We start from the raw sequence: 16,362 nt of genomic DNA on the forward strand, positions 1-16,362 counted from the left end.
ATCAATATGGAGGATCGATACTCTCTTGCCTCCCTTAGTTTTCCCTTTGTTTGTTCCTCACTTTCAGCTATTTTTTTCTTTAACACTTTAACTGCCAAGTATACTCTACTATCTTTCTAGTATCTCATATCTAACAGAATCCAGATCGTTTGTTTCATCACCGAGAAAAGTAATGTTCAAGTTTATGTGAATCATGGTGTCACCCGAATTCCGGTGACGGCAGCCAAAGTGTTAATCCTGCACTGTCTATTTCCTCCCTTAGCACTTTACCCCTTTTCTTGCTTATTTCTGATACTCGTGCTCCCTTTGCACTGTTTATTCGCCTACCTCTAATATAGAAAAATAATATAACATTCAATAATGGTACTTTTATTATTTTTCTTTTAACGTTTAAGTATTGAAATTATTAAAAGAAATAAGGTTCTTTTTATAATCTTTTTTTATTATTGACTGAATTACAAGTTGAAGAAAGTGACGTTTTTTAAGGATATAAGTTATTCCCGAGGAAATTAATGAATAGAACTGAAACGAATAATTTGAATAAAAGCAGAAAGTACTTCTAGCGTTCGTTATTTATCATTACGGTCTCGAATCCTCTCGATGCCGGTCCAAAGCGGTTCAGCGAAGAATTTACGCGGAAGAACCGTGGCCGGTGTCTCGTTGACGTCGGGGGACGCGTCGGCACCGAGTCAGTTCCATTAAAATACGATACAAGTTGGCCGTGAAGAGCGACAGCCGACTGATTTTGTATTCAGCCAACTTCCGTTATAAAATTGCGAAGTTTTTTGCGCGGCTCGCTGAGACACGGGACAAGAAGGAGACGAGAGGCGGGAAAGAAAAATGGTATCCGCGAACGCGGACGGACGGCGAAATGCCACGGGCGCAAAAAGGGAAACGTCGCGGGACGCGAAATGCACCAGATACGCGTAACAAATTCCTTAGAATACGTTGAAACTTAAAAGAAAAAAGAGGCGAGTTGACTCGAAACAAAAACGAATCAACGTGTCGGCCATCTTGGTAATCGTTCACGGTGTACGGCAGAAATTTCCTATTAAATGATTTCATGTACTTTCGAGCGAGTTATTTTAAGGAACTGTCTCTAATTTCTTAAACATTCAGATCGTGTAATTTAAAGATTCGAACTATTATGAAAGATTGCGAATTTTTGTAGATATTAGTTTGTTATTGAATATGTCGGACTACTGTAGCGCTTGTCTAATAATGAGCAACGAAATCAGTACATTAGGGAAGGACATTTCTCCGATGGATATCGTTGCTAGGAATATCCTATCTACAGTCGAAGCCACTAATGAAATTCTCTTCGGTGCACTTTGTTTAAGTACTTATGTTACTTACTTTTGGATCCTCGTGAAACTTCGTATACTTTTAGTATTGGTTACTGTCGAAACAGGATACGATATTTTACTCCGATTATTTTGAATGCTGATTAATACTAGAACTACCGTACCAGTCAAAATGACTGGTTTTGATTTGTTTGTTTCGTAGTTACCTTAAAAGCATTGAATATTTGAAATGATTTTGGAAATAAATAGTTTCTTTGTCAGTAACTTAACGATAATTCACAGATAAATTAATCAACACAGTTTCGTTAAATATTTCGCATAGTAACACAAAGTTTAATTTCGAATACTAAATATTCTACTTCACAGTTTCGCTGTATCAAATCTGAGACTGAGAGTCACCTCTCGAAAGGGTTAACGCATAAAATGTCCTCCGCGACAGAACTCGCAGAAAAGACAAGTCGATCGAGCGAACGACAAGAATCTAAGGGCAAAGGGAGGTGGGCAGGGCAGATAGCCGATAGAAAGGGGGGAAGATCGACGGGGGTGAGGGTGACTATGACGCGAGACGTCAACCGAGCTGACGGGGTCGCTTTTCCCGCGCAAAAGGTCCGGGTTCGACGGGTCCCACCCCTGGAAAGTCAAAATAACTTCCTAAACTTTAACCTCCAGAGTATAAAAGTGGGATGCCTTTTCTATCTGCTCGCGGGGATCTCCCGTATCCGGCACGAAGTTGACGGCGGCCGTGGCTCCGATCCTTCGCCTTGGTTCCGCCGATAAAAACACGTCATATCCGCGGCTGCTTCTTGCCTCCCCGAACTGTAAGTCCTTCGCTCGCGAAACGATCGCCGGCGAGGGAGCCGGATAGAGCCGGTTTCTCCTCTCGATCTCTCCTCGAGACTTCTGTTCGAGCTTGAACACGTGAAAAGGATCGATGAATCGGAACTGACTCACTTCTGGATCTTTCTTCTGTCGAGGATGCTGGGACAGGAGGAATTTTCTTTAAGGGATGAGATTTTGAAAGAAGTGATTATTAGTGATTATTAAAATCTATGATTTCTTTCTCAACTCTGATCGATACGGATACTTTGACATTAATAATTTATTGGAAAAATGAGAATGAATCGGAACTGACTCCCTTCTGGATCTCAGTATAGTTCCGTTTTTACTATTGTTTAAGCATTCAATGTGTAATTTAGCTTCGTATACTGCAAGCTTCGTGTACTTCAACACTTTCACGTCCGCACGGTTCACAAAAATTGTCTTCTCTGTCGCCGGAACTTTTTGCAAAGTTGTTCATTAAAATGTACAAATATAAAATTTATTACAACATAATAAACTTAGCTACTTTTTATTAAATGATACGTGTAATTGACAACAACACCACGTTGAGGTCACCGCAAATAATAAACGCGATGCAAATGGCACCACGTTGTTATAACCGGACGTCAAAGTGTAAAGAGTCTTCGTCCGCAAAGGGTTAAGAAAGAAACCATAGACCATAGGGTATCCCCAGCAATTTCGCTTGTCCAAGACACCCATAACTCCATAAAACCCCGAAGTCCATTCATCAGCATTGTTCCGGCAACGCCGTACGCACGACTCCGAGAAATTACAACCCCAATTGCTAACGGTTCCCGGCTCCGCGCGGCCAGATCAAGAGGAAAGCGTCGGTGTGGGGGACGAAGGGATCGGTCGGGATACGGGTAGATAGCGCGGGAAGGCGAGCGTAGGTATAGAGAGACGGTGGGCGTAAGGCAGCGAAGCTTGCAGGCCGAAGGAGGACAGGAAGGAGAGGGTGGCACGATGACAGCGAGCGAAACAGAGGACGAGGGGTGGCACAGCAGCAAAAGAGAGAGAGAGAGAGAGGGAGATAGGTGGAACGGTTGGTCGGTCGGCGAAGGGAGGGTAAACCTTTCCCGACCCTTAGCAACGCTCTCGCGACGCGCTATCCTGCGGATAACATCAGCGGCTTCAGGCCAGGAAATGAAAATCGCGCCGACACTGTTTAATTTAGATAAAAGCATATGTTACACGGCGACTAGCGGTGACTGGGGCGGCTGGCCTGAAGGTGCTCCCCGCTTTGGAGGCGACCGTCGCCGCGCGGCCCTCCCTCGCCGCGCGGGGGATTCCCTTCACGCGACGCTGAGGGACGGTTGATTCGCGGTTTTCTATTACCGCCGCGAACGTTTTACGGCTGCTTTATGGCGCGGCATTTAGATAAAATATGTCTGATGGTTCCTCTTGACGCTTTATGCTTGTGGGATTACTTTCGGTGTGACTCGGCGACGTATGCTTTGGGATTTTTGGTCGGATTTGGTTTGCTGGGGTTTGTGGGGTTGGATGTTTGATCTGTGTATTCGCGATTTGATGCTAGCTTTGTTGGGAAAGGTCTTGGTTAGGAACCTCTTGGTGCTTTATTTTGTAGGATTTCTGCGTGATTCGGTGACGTGTGGTTTGGGATTTTAAATAAATAGTACGTCAAGGGGTTAATGTTAGCTTTGAGAAAGAATTGTTCGTTTGTGAGAAGTATGTAATATTATATGAATATTATCCTCATATTATCCATTGACAAATAATGCAATCTATTGCCCATTTCGCAAATAGATATCCAGCTTATGTAACTGAAAATTAAAGTTAGTTAAAATTAATGTTAGTTTCATTACTTCTCAAAACACAATATATTTCTCAGCAGCGCGCATTGATATCACGTACGAAAAGTGCCACATTACTATAATCTATCTCATAAAAAGTCAACGACTTAAAACCAACTTGCGGCTACCAATTCAATACACCGTTAACAAAACGCGTCGCCGCTTTTTGCCTTTGAATCAACAAAAAGAACGAAGTTGGTACCTGCATAATCTCGTTGTAATTACTATCCCGTACTCAAAATAATCCTCAGCCCATGTGTCGCCCTCGAAGGTTCTCCGGAACTCATTGTGCGCCGTTCCTAACTTTTCCCTCGCGTCTCTCCCTCGCCGCCGTGACCATCGGACCTTCTCCGCCGACTCGACGTCGCCGGAGGCAATTCACCGTCAGACCCTGTCAAACCTCTAGATTATATTAAACAAAAGTGAAGGTGCGGCTCGTCAATTTCCAAATCCGACCTCCTGGAATACTCGCCGATACACTGTGTAGCCGTTTTCTGGACAAAACTCGATCCCTCAATAAGCATGAGTGATAGAAACGAATGCTTCGGACAAAAGTTGCAGGGTATAGATCTAAATATATGATGATTGTGTTTCTACTTACATTATGGGGTATTATGAAGGTTTCTCGTTGATAATGGAGAATTCTGGTTACATGAATAGTCGAATTTCTCAGTTCTGTTCATAAGCTGCGCACTGTGCGCCATTGAGGAACACGGGACACGCGCGACCGCCGTAGAGAACCCTTCTGAATGGTCGACGAGAACGCGAGCACGAAATTAATTCTGTATTTCTCCGATCGGGTCGACCGATGAAAGTTTTCGGAGTTCGTGGACGCTGACGAACGGATGAATCGTTATGGAAATTATTTGAAAATGTAATCTTGTGTGATATAATGAATTGAATAAGAGATTTTGGTGTTATTTCGATTATTTCTTCGAAGTATAATCGTTGCAGGTATTTTAACTACAATAATATATAATTTTTATATATTATTTATTTTATATATTATTAATATAATATAATTAGTATATAATTGTATATAGAAATTAGGAAAGCAGTTTCCTTGAGATTTGAAGGGCTTATTGCTGCACTTGCACAAATGCAGAATTTATTTTCTTATTTTTCACGAAAGCATTTTTATCGTCTATATTAACGAAATAAGAATCTTGAAATCGATCATTTTTATTCGTCTGGTAGTTCCAGTGTTAAACTTGAAATTTTGAATGTTTTCGATAAGCATGTAATTTTTGATCCTTTGAAAATGGACATTTGTATGAAGATTTGTGGTGCAGAGTTTGGATGATTATTATAACAATATAATGTAATAATTATTCAGGCGAGAGAGCATTATCTAGCGAACAACCTTGCCAACTCATCCATCTTAGAAATATTTCTACGCAATCATCCAATGGAAACGAAGTCCGATAAGTTTCGAGCTGATAATTTCCTCGTTCGAACAGCTTTTCCTCTTGCTTATCGATAAACATTAAGGAAATGGAACATGCAGGTATCTGGTACGATATGCTATTGCCAACACGTTCCTCGTATTCCTCCGAAAATCCTTCGAATCTCTCAACCATTAAGATATAATTCAATAGAAATGATTAATTTCCATTTTGATGAAGCTCTCAATATTACATGTTTTTTATCATATGCATTCTACGTTCTTCTAAATTTCCCATAAGTGTAGAAAAATCCGCAATCTAATAATCAGAGAATTTATCCTAAAGGATTCTAGAAACTACACGTGTCCTATACGTTCAACGCAATAAATTCATTTCCCACTTGATCCTCATCGATAAATGAACATTTCAGTACACGAATGAATGTATCAGGTACGTCGTCGAACGGTCACGTAGCAAAAGGAGATTGATCGTTTCGCTGGAGGTGCGCGGGGGAAGTAGAACGAATTAACCCTTTACCCTATGATTTCTTGTTCAATTATAATCGATGTAACTACCTTGTCATTAATAATTTATTTGATGACAGGAGAGTATCTGTGTTTGCTCTGAAGTGTAATAACTGATAACTGAAGAAGGAATATTTAATAATTATAATGTGACGGAAGAATTAATATTTAATCATATTATAACAGAAGAAAAAATCATAATTATAATATGACAGAATAGAAAACCAAATTTAATTCAACCACAAATTAATCGAATTAACATTTCTCTTAAATTTCTTTTGAACCCTTCACAATGACTATAACACAATCCTACAAGAGAAAGGATGAACCGAAAGGGGTTAACGTCCTAGTTGAAACTCACGCAATTTCGGTTAATTCGTGGCAAGTGTTCCCTCCGATTACATCGACTCGTGAGGATCATCTACGGAAAAGAGTCAAAAGGCTTTTCACGAGAACGTAAACCTCGCTCCGCGTAAGACCCCACCGGGACGCAAACGCCGTATCATCCGCTAGCCTAATCCTTCGAGAGGATCACGTTTGCCTGCTCGCAGACGACGTGGAATGTCTTAGTACTTTATGGCGATTTAACTTCCTTCCTATCCGCGGATTAGTATGGGAAACCCTTCGTTGCTGATTGTAACACCGCCGACTTTCGAACCCTGGATATTTACCAATCACCTGACTTCGGTCGACGGTGATCAATATCATTAATGAACACAATACGTAATCCTTGTACCTCCATATAAATTATATTCCTGTAATCATAGTTCAAACACTGTTCCAGTTAAGGTAGAATTAAAATTAGGCCCGTATTCTACTTTGATTTTTGAAATTATATAATTGATTATTATATCCTCAATGATCAACTACCAACTTCAACAGAGTTATTAAAATAGGTAGAGGTTGCAATAAAATAGAATGTTGAATCGACATAGGACTGCTAAGGGTTAATTCATAAACCTTCGCGCGCGTGCGCACAACTCAAACTTTCATCGGAATCGGATGAAACAATCAAAAAAACATTCATGTTTATTTATAAAAATAATTAGCAACGAGCCTCTAATCATTTCAATATCCATGTACAACCGAAATCCTCCATGAAAACCGTCAATTCCGAGAATCCTCCATGAAAATTGTCAATTCCCAAAATCCTCCATGAAAACCGTCAATTCCCAAAATCCTCCATGAAAACCAATTCCCAAAATCCTCAATGAAAACCGTCAATTCCCAAAATCCTCCATGAAAACCAATTCCCAAAATCCCCCAAGAAAACCGTCGATTCCCAAAAGCGATCGCCCAACAGTCGCGACGTCCAGTGAAAATCGTTCCAACTCCTCCGAACCACTGGAAACCCTCGAAACCAGCGCGGAGAGCGCAAAACGCAGCGCGCGTTCTCGCGCGAGGAAAAACCGATCCGTAAGAAGGGAATTAGCGAAAGAAGCAACGGGGGGATAGCTTTTTCCCAGCCACCCCCGCTGTTCGCGCGGCGTTCCTTTCTCCGCCGAACGATCTTTGTCTACGGCACGATCCACCGTTGAAAAAGGGGAACGCTCGAGAAGCAAGGGGGAAATCGACGGCGCGGACCTGCAGACAGCTCTCGGGGCGCGGACGGAGAATGGCTGATTCCGTGAGAAGGGAAAACCACGGAGGAACGAGAAAATAGAGCAACCGGGCGGGGGTGGAGTCGAGAAAAAGGGAATATAGGGATCGAACCGTGACGCGGGGGTGAGAAACAGGGGGCGGGAGGGAGATTCAGGAATGGTAGGACAGAATGACGCTGATCAATTTCTCGGTTCCGCGTCCGCCGATGGCCAGGACCTTCGGAAACCGAACCGATTTGCTACAGATTCTTTTGGGATTTATTTGTTTCGCGGGACACGTATCGAACTTCGATCGAAATCTATTTCTGGGCTTCCCAGAGTGCAGCTTTCGGGATGGATGATATTTTTTGATTCTTTTGGTCGTTTTGATGGGGTTGATATGATTTCGAGGGTGTTTAGTGATTTAGGTGGGAGTGTAGAATTAGGAGGCGATGAAATGAGATATTTGAATGTACGATTGAAGTTGTAATATGAGAATGTTGTAGTACAATGGAATTTTTTGTTTTTATTGCTTAATAATAGCATCTATGAATAGGAATGATTACTGTACCTTTCAGCTAATTGCAATACTGGTCAAGGCTGAACCTTTTAGGCACGGCTGAATTTTGCGCAAAATAATACTCGAATATACAGTGACTTTGAAAACTCTTGCAATGATTTGCTTGTTTGGATTTAAGGAGAAATATTTTAGGTGGGGCTTCTATGTCAACAGAGACTATTGTAAGAGTAGATTGTCAACAGTTAGAAAGTGACCTTAGTACGTAACAACATCTGTAACAAGCGATAATATTTCAGTCACAGTTTATTCGTCGATTGCAACAGTCTCGCTATGGGCTATTCTTCCCATTGTATTTTGAAATTGTCTATCAGATAAGTGTACGTTATATCAAATCAATGTCGCTTGCGTGTGTTATCACTGGAAATAAAGTGTTTTCGCATAGGAAAAAAATTGAGGAAGACCACGATGCCTTCTCGTAATAAAATACACAGTGTCATTCATCTATTTCAACGAAGTATGTATTTTTCAAAAGCGTTTATGCGATATCTTAAAAACTTTTAATCGATAATTCTAATAACATTACTTTAACTTGTCACGGAACATGTTAAGAACACAAGATAAATTATCATTTCATATATTGTTCAAAGTCTAATAACATTACTTTAACTTAGAACGAAGTATCTTTCAAAAGCGTTTATGCAATATCTTAAAAACTTTTAATCAATAATCCTAATCACTGCAACAGCTTCGAGAGTCACTTACAATACAACAAGCTATCTGCGTATTGTCGCAATAAACAAGAAAAGAGATTATTATCGAAGGGTAGCTATGGCGGTCTCGGTTTCACCGATCAGGTGCGCGCGCCACGAGGCCCACAGATTAGGAACGGCACTGGTGGGGGTTTGGGCCAGGAAAAACCGATGTCGCCCGTGGTATCGGTCGCGCATCGCAAATGAAGGCGGCTACTTTGGGCAAATCCGGATGAGAGTAGGGTTTATTCTCCTTCGGCGGAATAACGGCCGCTGATTGGTCGAGACGACTGTCCAGAAACACTACAAATTCGGAAGCAACCGTTGTAAGTTATCATTCGCAACGGAAACTTCGAGAAGTCATCAGTGCTTCCAAAGTCAACGTCAACGTCAACGTTTTTGAAGATCACGACAATGTCTTTCTTCCGCTTCGAAGACAACCAGAACATGGTTAACAGTGGTGTCCTGCCGTTGACACCCGAAAGCAACAAATCGCCGATATCCTCGTGCAGCTGGAACGATTATGGCTACCATCAGCCGATCGGTACCACGCTGACCAATTCATGGAGCAGCGATACGACTCGATGGATCGGAGAACCGATGCCCGGTCAGATGGAGAACAATCTGAAGACCGAGGAGTCGAGCCCGAGTTCCAGTGACAACTGTCAAGTATCCAGGCAAGGTAATGTCTATTACCTTTGATTCATAGATAATTCATAGATAAATTAAGCAACGAAGGATCATTTCAATATTTCACGTAGCAGCGCAGAGAATCATTTGTTCATAGACTACTGCATAACCCTTTGCACTAGAAAGTTTTTTAATAGGAATATTCAACATTTTCTGACGAGACATAGACGATAGTTTGAAACTAATTTAACGATAATTCATAGAGAAATTAAGCAACGAAGAATCATTTCAATATTTCACGTAACAGTGCAAAGTTCCATTTGTTCATAGACTACTACTTTAACCCTTTACACTAGAAAGTTTTCCAATGAAAATACTCAACATTTTCTGACGAGATATAGACGATAGTTTAATTCATAGATAATTCATAGATAAATTAAGCAACGAAGGATCATTTCAATATTTCACGTAGCATTGCAAAATTCCATTTGAATTATTAACCCTTTGCACTCGAGAGGTGACTCTCACCACTTGATTTCCTACAGTGAAGTTTGATATTTAATATTATACTTCATACAATGCATCAATCAGAGAAATATTGACGTAAACTAGCTTTCTCCATCAATCCACGTAAATTTCTCGTCGACTTAGTTCCACAAAATATCGTCTTCATCTCATCAGAAAATGAAATATTTCTAGTGAAAAACTTCGGAGTGCAAAGGGTTAAATATTCAACTTGATAGTTTCACTGTATCGAATCAAGTGACTGAGACCTCTCGAGTGCAAAGGGTTAATATTTCATTTATAATATCATTAGATATTATTGTAACATATTATGCTGTTTAAACAACATTTCCACTCGGAAGAACGCACGCCGGTTTCTTCGGGAATAAAGATTCCGAGCAGTTTATAAACAGCCCGATCGATAAAAAATGCGCCGGGGGACGGATGATAAATGTAAATCACTGCGGGGAAAAACGGGCGCGAGATTTTTAGCCGGCGGGGGTGGCCGGAATTACGCGACAATGTTAAACAAGAACGGCACCGCTGACGTCGTCACGGATTCTAGGTAAATAGACGGGCTCCCGTAGACATCATTGAATCAAGTTTGATTAACGAGCTGCCCATTTAGGAGACTTTAGTCTCGAGGGATTATAAAACGGCGCTCGGCCCGCTTGCTCGTCGATGCTCTACATAGGTTTACATAAAACAGAGTCACCGGATATGATGGACCGCTATCCTCGGGTCACCGTTGACGTGTTTATTGGTTCGCGAAATACGCGCCGATTCCCGTTGCATCGTTCGCGTTTTCGATATCCCGCTTCACCCTCGATAGTCAATTGTTCGCGAATTCTGAACTCTTCGAGATAGTAAATATAAATTTTCGATTCTCTGAATAACGGTTCATTTCAATTGAAATTTTAAACGAACACTTTAACACTGGAACTACCGAGCATTTGGAAAAATTCTAACAAATTATTTTCGGCTTCTTCATACTAGTATAGTATTTCATAGTATGCTATAATATTCAAGTGGAACTATTTATTTTCAAAATCATTTCGAATATTCAATGCTTCGAAGATATCAATAATTGCGAAACAGAAAAAAAAACAATTGTCGAAATATTCGATGGAAGATTAAACATAGTGATTGATAAGATTTAAGTTTTAACACTAGAACTATCGAAACAGTCATTTTGGTGGTTCTAAAACCTAAATCTTATCAATCACAATATACAATCTTTTCCATCGAATATTTCGACAATGGTTTTCGTTTCTTTGTCAACGAGATTTATTCAGAGTTACCCAGAATAGATTGCAATTTATTTCGTTTGTTAGGATTAGAATGGAATATTTCAATGAAACGTGCATTGAATCCAAGAAGAAATTCCTGCCACTTCGGTTCTAGGCTACAGTGTTTAGTCCTTCCGTTCAGATCGCTTAGAGCGTGAAAATCGAGGCTGACTGGTTCTATTTCCAAAGATAAGACGCGCATTGGAGCGGTTCCCTTGCCCTCGGGGCGTCGATACGTCCCGGAATACCACGGGAATCGCGCGGTTCGATCCGCGTGTCACAATATACGCCTTATCGCGCTCGAAATGGAGAAAAAATTGGAAAAGCGGACACGTGTCTGGTTACGTAGCCGAATTCCGATCCGTTGAATCGAGGATTCCTCAGTCGTTACGCTGAGTTTCACCCTCTCCTCCTTTTGTTACCCTGAGAAATTCTCTCCTTATTCTCAGCTTCGAAAGACGGGAGAATCCTTGAACGATTAACCATCAAAATATCGGAATCATCGTTTACCTAAACCTTCTGCAATAATCAATCCTCATTGACACTAGGTTTACGGGCATTTATTGTACACTTCAATTGATGCTCGTTTATTTAGATTGTGGAAACTGGAGGTTTGATAGTAGGTAATTGGGGTACGTGTCAGTGTGATCGCATCAATCAAAATCGGCGCGAACATTTAAAATAATATTTCTAAAATCCAATATGCGTCAATTTGACGCGTTCGGTAAACCTACTGTTAATAGACGCGATGAAACATCTACCCTAATAAGAAATATCTTATTATTCTTAGTCTTCGTTTTCTCCATTTACCTGCAAGTTTGACCTTGAATGACCTTGAGTCATAGGTGCTTGAATTCGTCATCAAACGCACTATTCGACGGTGGATAAGAAAACGTGTCATTGCATTTAGAAAAAGAAAGTTGATCTTCACCTCACCTTGGGGTGTCACCAGAAATAAAAGTTCCACCACGCGATGTCCCTCTTGGTATCGAACAAATTTCGTCTAAATCATTTTCGCGTATAATCAATATTTTCGGAGATATTCGACTGTAACGCTTCACAATTTCCACCCTGTATTTACGGGAACGCGTGAATTTCATTTAGACCTCTTTACCGAACCGTCCTCCGCTTTCGATAAGTGTGAAATGAGAACGTTCGAATCGGTCGTTTTGACATGTATACTTAGTAGTTCAGCCGTTAAAGGACGCGTTCCGCAGATTATTCGATTTCCACGGTTTCCCCTCGTAAAAGTGTCGGCGCGTCGCAACAACATCATCGTAAACCCATTGAAAAGGAAATTTCCGCGCGCGACACCTCCCGGCCCGGCTCCTTAGCGGCCCTCTTTGTCCGATCCACGGCGCCGACGAATCATATTTCGTTGGAAATTCACGCCAAGACCATTTAATCCAATAACACGGCTCCAGTGGCCGGCCTTTGAGCCGCGCAGCGGGAACACAGGCCTCCTCGTGGGCCGACAAGTTTCCCACTGCGCGACCCTTGACACCTCCCTTCGACGCACCGGCGATTCCTCTTTCCAGGTGAAATTCCTCGTGGAAATTGCGATTTCACGTGCCGGATATTAGCTGATCGACGATTCGTCGAATCGGGAATCTTTCTTTTTTCTACTTTTGATTCGTGGAAATCGCTGTTGGAATTCTACGCGTAACCATCTGATCGTTCTCTTGGTGAAAAATAGCAAGAGAAGCGTCTGGTAGAATTATATTGTTGAATTAGGAATCATTTCTCTTTTCGGATCGAATGACTCATCGCAATGACTGCGACAAGGGAATTGAGAATATTTATGTGGATTGGAGTTAATAAATTTGGAACTTTGGTGGAAGCTCAATTAGAGAAGATCTGTTGTTTATTAACAGTTACTGAGAATTTAATACGATTCACATGTAATCTATAAAAATTGTAACAAAGGTTATGTCCAGTTTCTTCAGACATTCATTATAGTATTTAAGGGAAATTATTTATTTTCAAGATCGTTTCGAGTATTCAATACTTCGAAGATATCGCTAATTGACCAAACAGAGACCAGCCATTTTGACACCAGTCACAATAGCTCTAGTGTCAAAGGTTTCATTGGGATTTAACGAAATCGAACTACTAAAATTACAAGTGCTTTAGATGTAACCAATTTCTACATTCTCAAACGCTTCGAAACCAGTTTGTAGCTGTCTGGGTTTATAGACAGAACTCGGAAGTCCCCGTCACCTTCTATCATACAATCGCAGTGTTTACCAGTCGATAACCATTCACATCCATTCGCAGAACCGCAGAGGAAGCAGAACAACAAGAAACGCTGCCGTACTGCGTACACCAGTGCTCAGCTCGCGCAACTGGAAAAGGAATTCCAGAGCGCGCGCTACTTGTGCCGGCCTCGGAGGATCGAGATGGCGTTGACGCTCGGGCTGACCGAGCGCCAAATAAAAATCTGGTTCCAAAATCGTCGCATGAAGTACAAGAAGGAGCAGAATGCGACGAACGGGAATCCATCGAAAAACGGAGCCCGAAGAACGCCAACGAAAACGAACGTAAGAATTGAGCACCATTGTCTTATCATTCACCATAGCTTCACACTTTCACGTCCGGTCACAACGTGGTGCCATTTGCTTCCCGTTTATTATTTGCGGTGACCTCAACATGGTGCAATTGAAAATTACACGTATTACACGTATCATTTAATAAAGCAGCTAAGTTTATTATGTTGTAATGAATTTTATATTTGTATATTTTAATGAACAACTTTGCAAAAAGTTCCGGCGACAGAGAAGAAAATTTCTGTGAACCGTGCGGACGTGAAAGTGTTAATGTTAACACTTTCATTAATTTGACACAGCAAAATTAAAGAATTTGACATTTAATATTAAACTTTGCACAACGCACTGACATACGAAATATTAAAATAAAACAGCCTCTTTAATTTATGTACGATTTCTCGTTAAGTCAGTTTGAAAGAATGTTGGTACTTCATTAAAAAATCTTGAGTATTTCTAATGAGAAACTTCTGGAGTGCAAAGGGTTAATTTTTCAATATTTATCACCCACAGCCGACTCCACCGACTGCAAAGCTCCAGAACGAGGCCTGCCTGGAGCCCGTCATTGGTTCGAGCAACGTGCCAACGGTCCCATCGCTGCAGCACCAGGAACACGAGCAATATGGCGGCCAGGAGTACTCGCAAGCTGCAACGGTGACCAACAACACCGTGCAGCAGCAGAGCTTCGCGCCATGGGCCAACGAAACGTTCTTCGATCACCGAAGCAACGTTTGCCAGGGACCGCTGCAGCAAATTGCAAACCAGTTCCCCCAGCAACAGCAACAGGTTTGCAATTATCTGGGACATTGGGACGAACTGAACCAATATCCGCATCAGACGGACGGGTATGGGCTCCATTCGTACGATGCAGATATGAGCAATTGCGTGACCCTTAACCCAGAGACCTTCGCTGCGAATCTGGACAATAATCTGCTGGAAAATTTCAACGATTTATCCGGCTGCGCCAACTTCAATGCTTGGGCTTTTCAAAATTCCGACACGCAACACACGGTCAACAGGAGTTTCGATGAAATCGTTCGTAGTAGCATCTCGTTAGATTATTTCTGAAGTTGATTTCTTTTGTAAATCTTATGTAGATTCTTGTAATTTATTTTTTCTCGTAATATAGTTTCCCAAGTATCGAGGTTTGTGCATTCCGAGGAAAGCTCTTTTTCACGTGTACGTTTTTTATGGTACTTTTAGCTTTTTGGTTCATCGATATTGACATTCGCTTTTCAAACATTAAGTTTTGATATTGCAATAGATTGTTAGTGGGTCTAGCAGATTGTTGTGTCAGGAATGTTAATGGGTTATGTTCGCGTATCGCTCGGTCGCACAGTGGGAACCGTTAGGGGGTTAGTAATAATTGCACCGCGACGGTCGGTGAGCGCTTACGTCACCGAGGACTCCGTAATAGGTAATTTACAGCGAAACCACCGTAAGTTTGTCGGTTTTATCCTCGACGCGTATCGACGGCGTTGAGTCTTAAGTGACCGAGTCTTAATTGTCGCGTATCTGCATCTACGAATATCGTTAACGTCGCAGGAAATCACTCTGCAATTGCGTTTGCGAGTAATTCGAACCGGAAATGGAATTTTTCGATGTTAGTAGACAGAGTAGGATACTGTTGCGCTAATTATTTACACAATGTTCTTTATACAGTTCTGTTTACAATTATATACAAATGTTGCACAATGTAGTCTATGGTTCGATACGATTACTCGCTTGTCTTCGTTTACTCTGGCCAACTCCTTAGCGACCAGTTTATTTCAACCGCCTTCGGATCCTAAGGGTTGGTTCGGCCGTGCGTGCTGGAGGGACGAGTTCGATACATCGCGACAATACATTGGATTTGTAGTGGAATGCTAGCACATTAACACTTTGACTGCACGTCACCTGAATTCGGGTGACATTTTTTACAGAAACGTGGACATTAATTTTTTTCATGACGTATCGAACGAACCGAATTTTGATGAATATATAAGATATAAGAAAGAGAATGGAGCAATTATTAAGAAGAATCTTGATTTCTCAGTTTCTGGTTAATGGAGAAAACTGTTTCGAGTATATGGGAGTTTTAATAAGTGTTTACGTGGCAATCAAAGTGTTAAATTGATAGTAGAAGAACTGGACGATACAACTGTAATGTTTGCTAATTGCACTTGTCAGAAGAATCGATGAAGAAACATGCGACTAACTTCTATTTTTATAAATTTGAAAGATGTCTATCTCTAACAAGAGACGAAAATATTGTATTTGTGTATGTAATGTATATAGGTAAAATTGTATTATATTTGTATTATATATATTGTATGATATTCTAGTCATTTTCTATTTATATTTCTTATAATAAATACTATTATTATTGTACGTCTGTTTATATTTTACTCGACCAACTGTCCCAAAAACCTTTCACTCTCAGATTACATGGCAAGGCTAAAAAAGATTGATTAACCAACTTTGCAACGCTAATGGTCTATGTTTCACTGAAACTTAGCAAAAGAACAAAATTTTGGAATCTCCTCAACGTTAACGATCGAGGTCTTCCTAAAATTTAAAAAAAACAAAACTCTCCCAACCAGCATTCTCCATGTTACCAGTCTCAATAAAATCCAAATAATAATTCCAAATCCAACTTTCGCGACGCTAACGATCAAGGTCTCCGAAAAACCAAAAAAAAAAG

At 41.0% G+C, this 16,362-nt stretch overlaps 1 protein-coding gene and 1 long non-coding RNA gene across 2 annotated transcripts in view; one reads left to right on the top strand and one right to left on the bottom strand.

The window, feature by feature from the left end:
• Positions 1-1,573: 1,573 nt before the first annotated feature.
• Positions 1,574-16,362, bottom strand: part of LOC143174522 (uncharacterized) — a 137,662-nt gene continuing 122,873 nt past the window's right edge. Inside the window, exons 2-3 of the long non-coding RNA XR_012998605.1 lie at positions 4,158-4,357; positions 1,574-2,213 (exon numbers count right to left, since the gene is read on the bottom strand). This is a non-coding gene — a long non-coding RNA (uncharacterized LOC143174522). The remainder of the gene's footprint in view (positions 2,214-4,157; positions 4,358-16,362) is intronic.
• On the top strand, positions 9,128-14,747 carry LOC116432957 (uncharacterized). The gene is made up of 3 exons (XM_031990490.2): positions 9,128-9,395; positions 13,414-13,676; positions 14,193-14,747. Exons 1-3 carry the CDS (start codon positions 9,128-9,130, stop codon positions 14,745-14,747), a joined length of 1,086 nt encoding a protein of 361 aa, XP_031846350.2.

This window comes from Nomia melanderi, chromosome 5, assembly GCF_051020985.1.
Source record: "Nomia melanderi isolate GNS246 chromosome 5, iyNomMela1, whole genome shotgun sequence".
In the NCBI taxonomy this organism is placed as follows: Eukaryota; Metazoa; Arthropoda; class Insecta; order Hymenoptera; family Halictidae; genus Nomia; species Nomia melanderi.

What these genes read in the sequence shown, in the direction of transcription:
- LOC116432957 (XM_031990490.2), top strand. Translation starts at nt 9,128, where the DNA reads ATGTCTTTCTTCCGCTTCGAAGACAACCAGAACATGGTTAACAGTGGT. An exon ending in CTGTCAAGTATCCAGGCAAG is followed by an intron (nt 9,396 to 13,413) that starts GTAATGTCTATT and finishes ATCCATTCGCAG; the next exon opens with AACCGCAGAGGAAGCAGAAC. An exon ending in GAACGCCAACGAAAACGAAC is followed by an intron (nt 13,677 to 14,192) that starts GTAAGAATTGAG and finishes TATCACCCACAG; the next exon opens with CCGACTCCACCGACTGCAAA.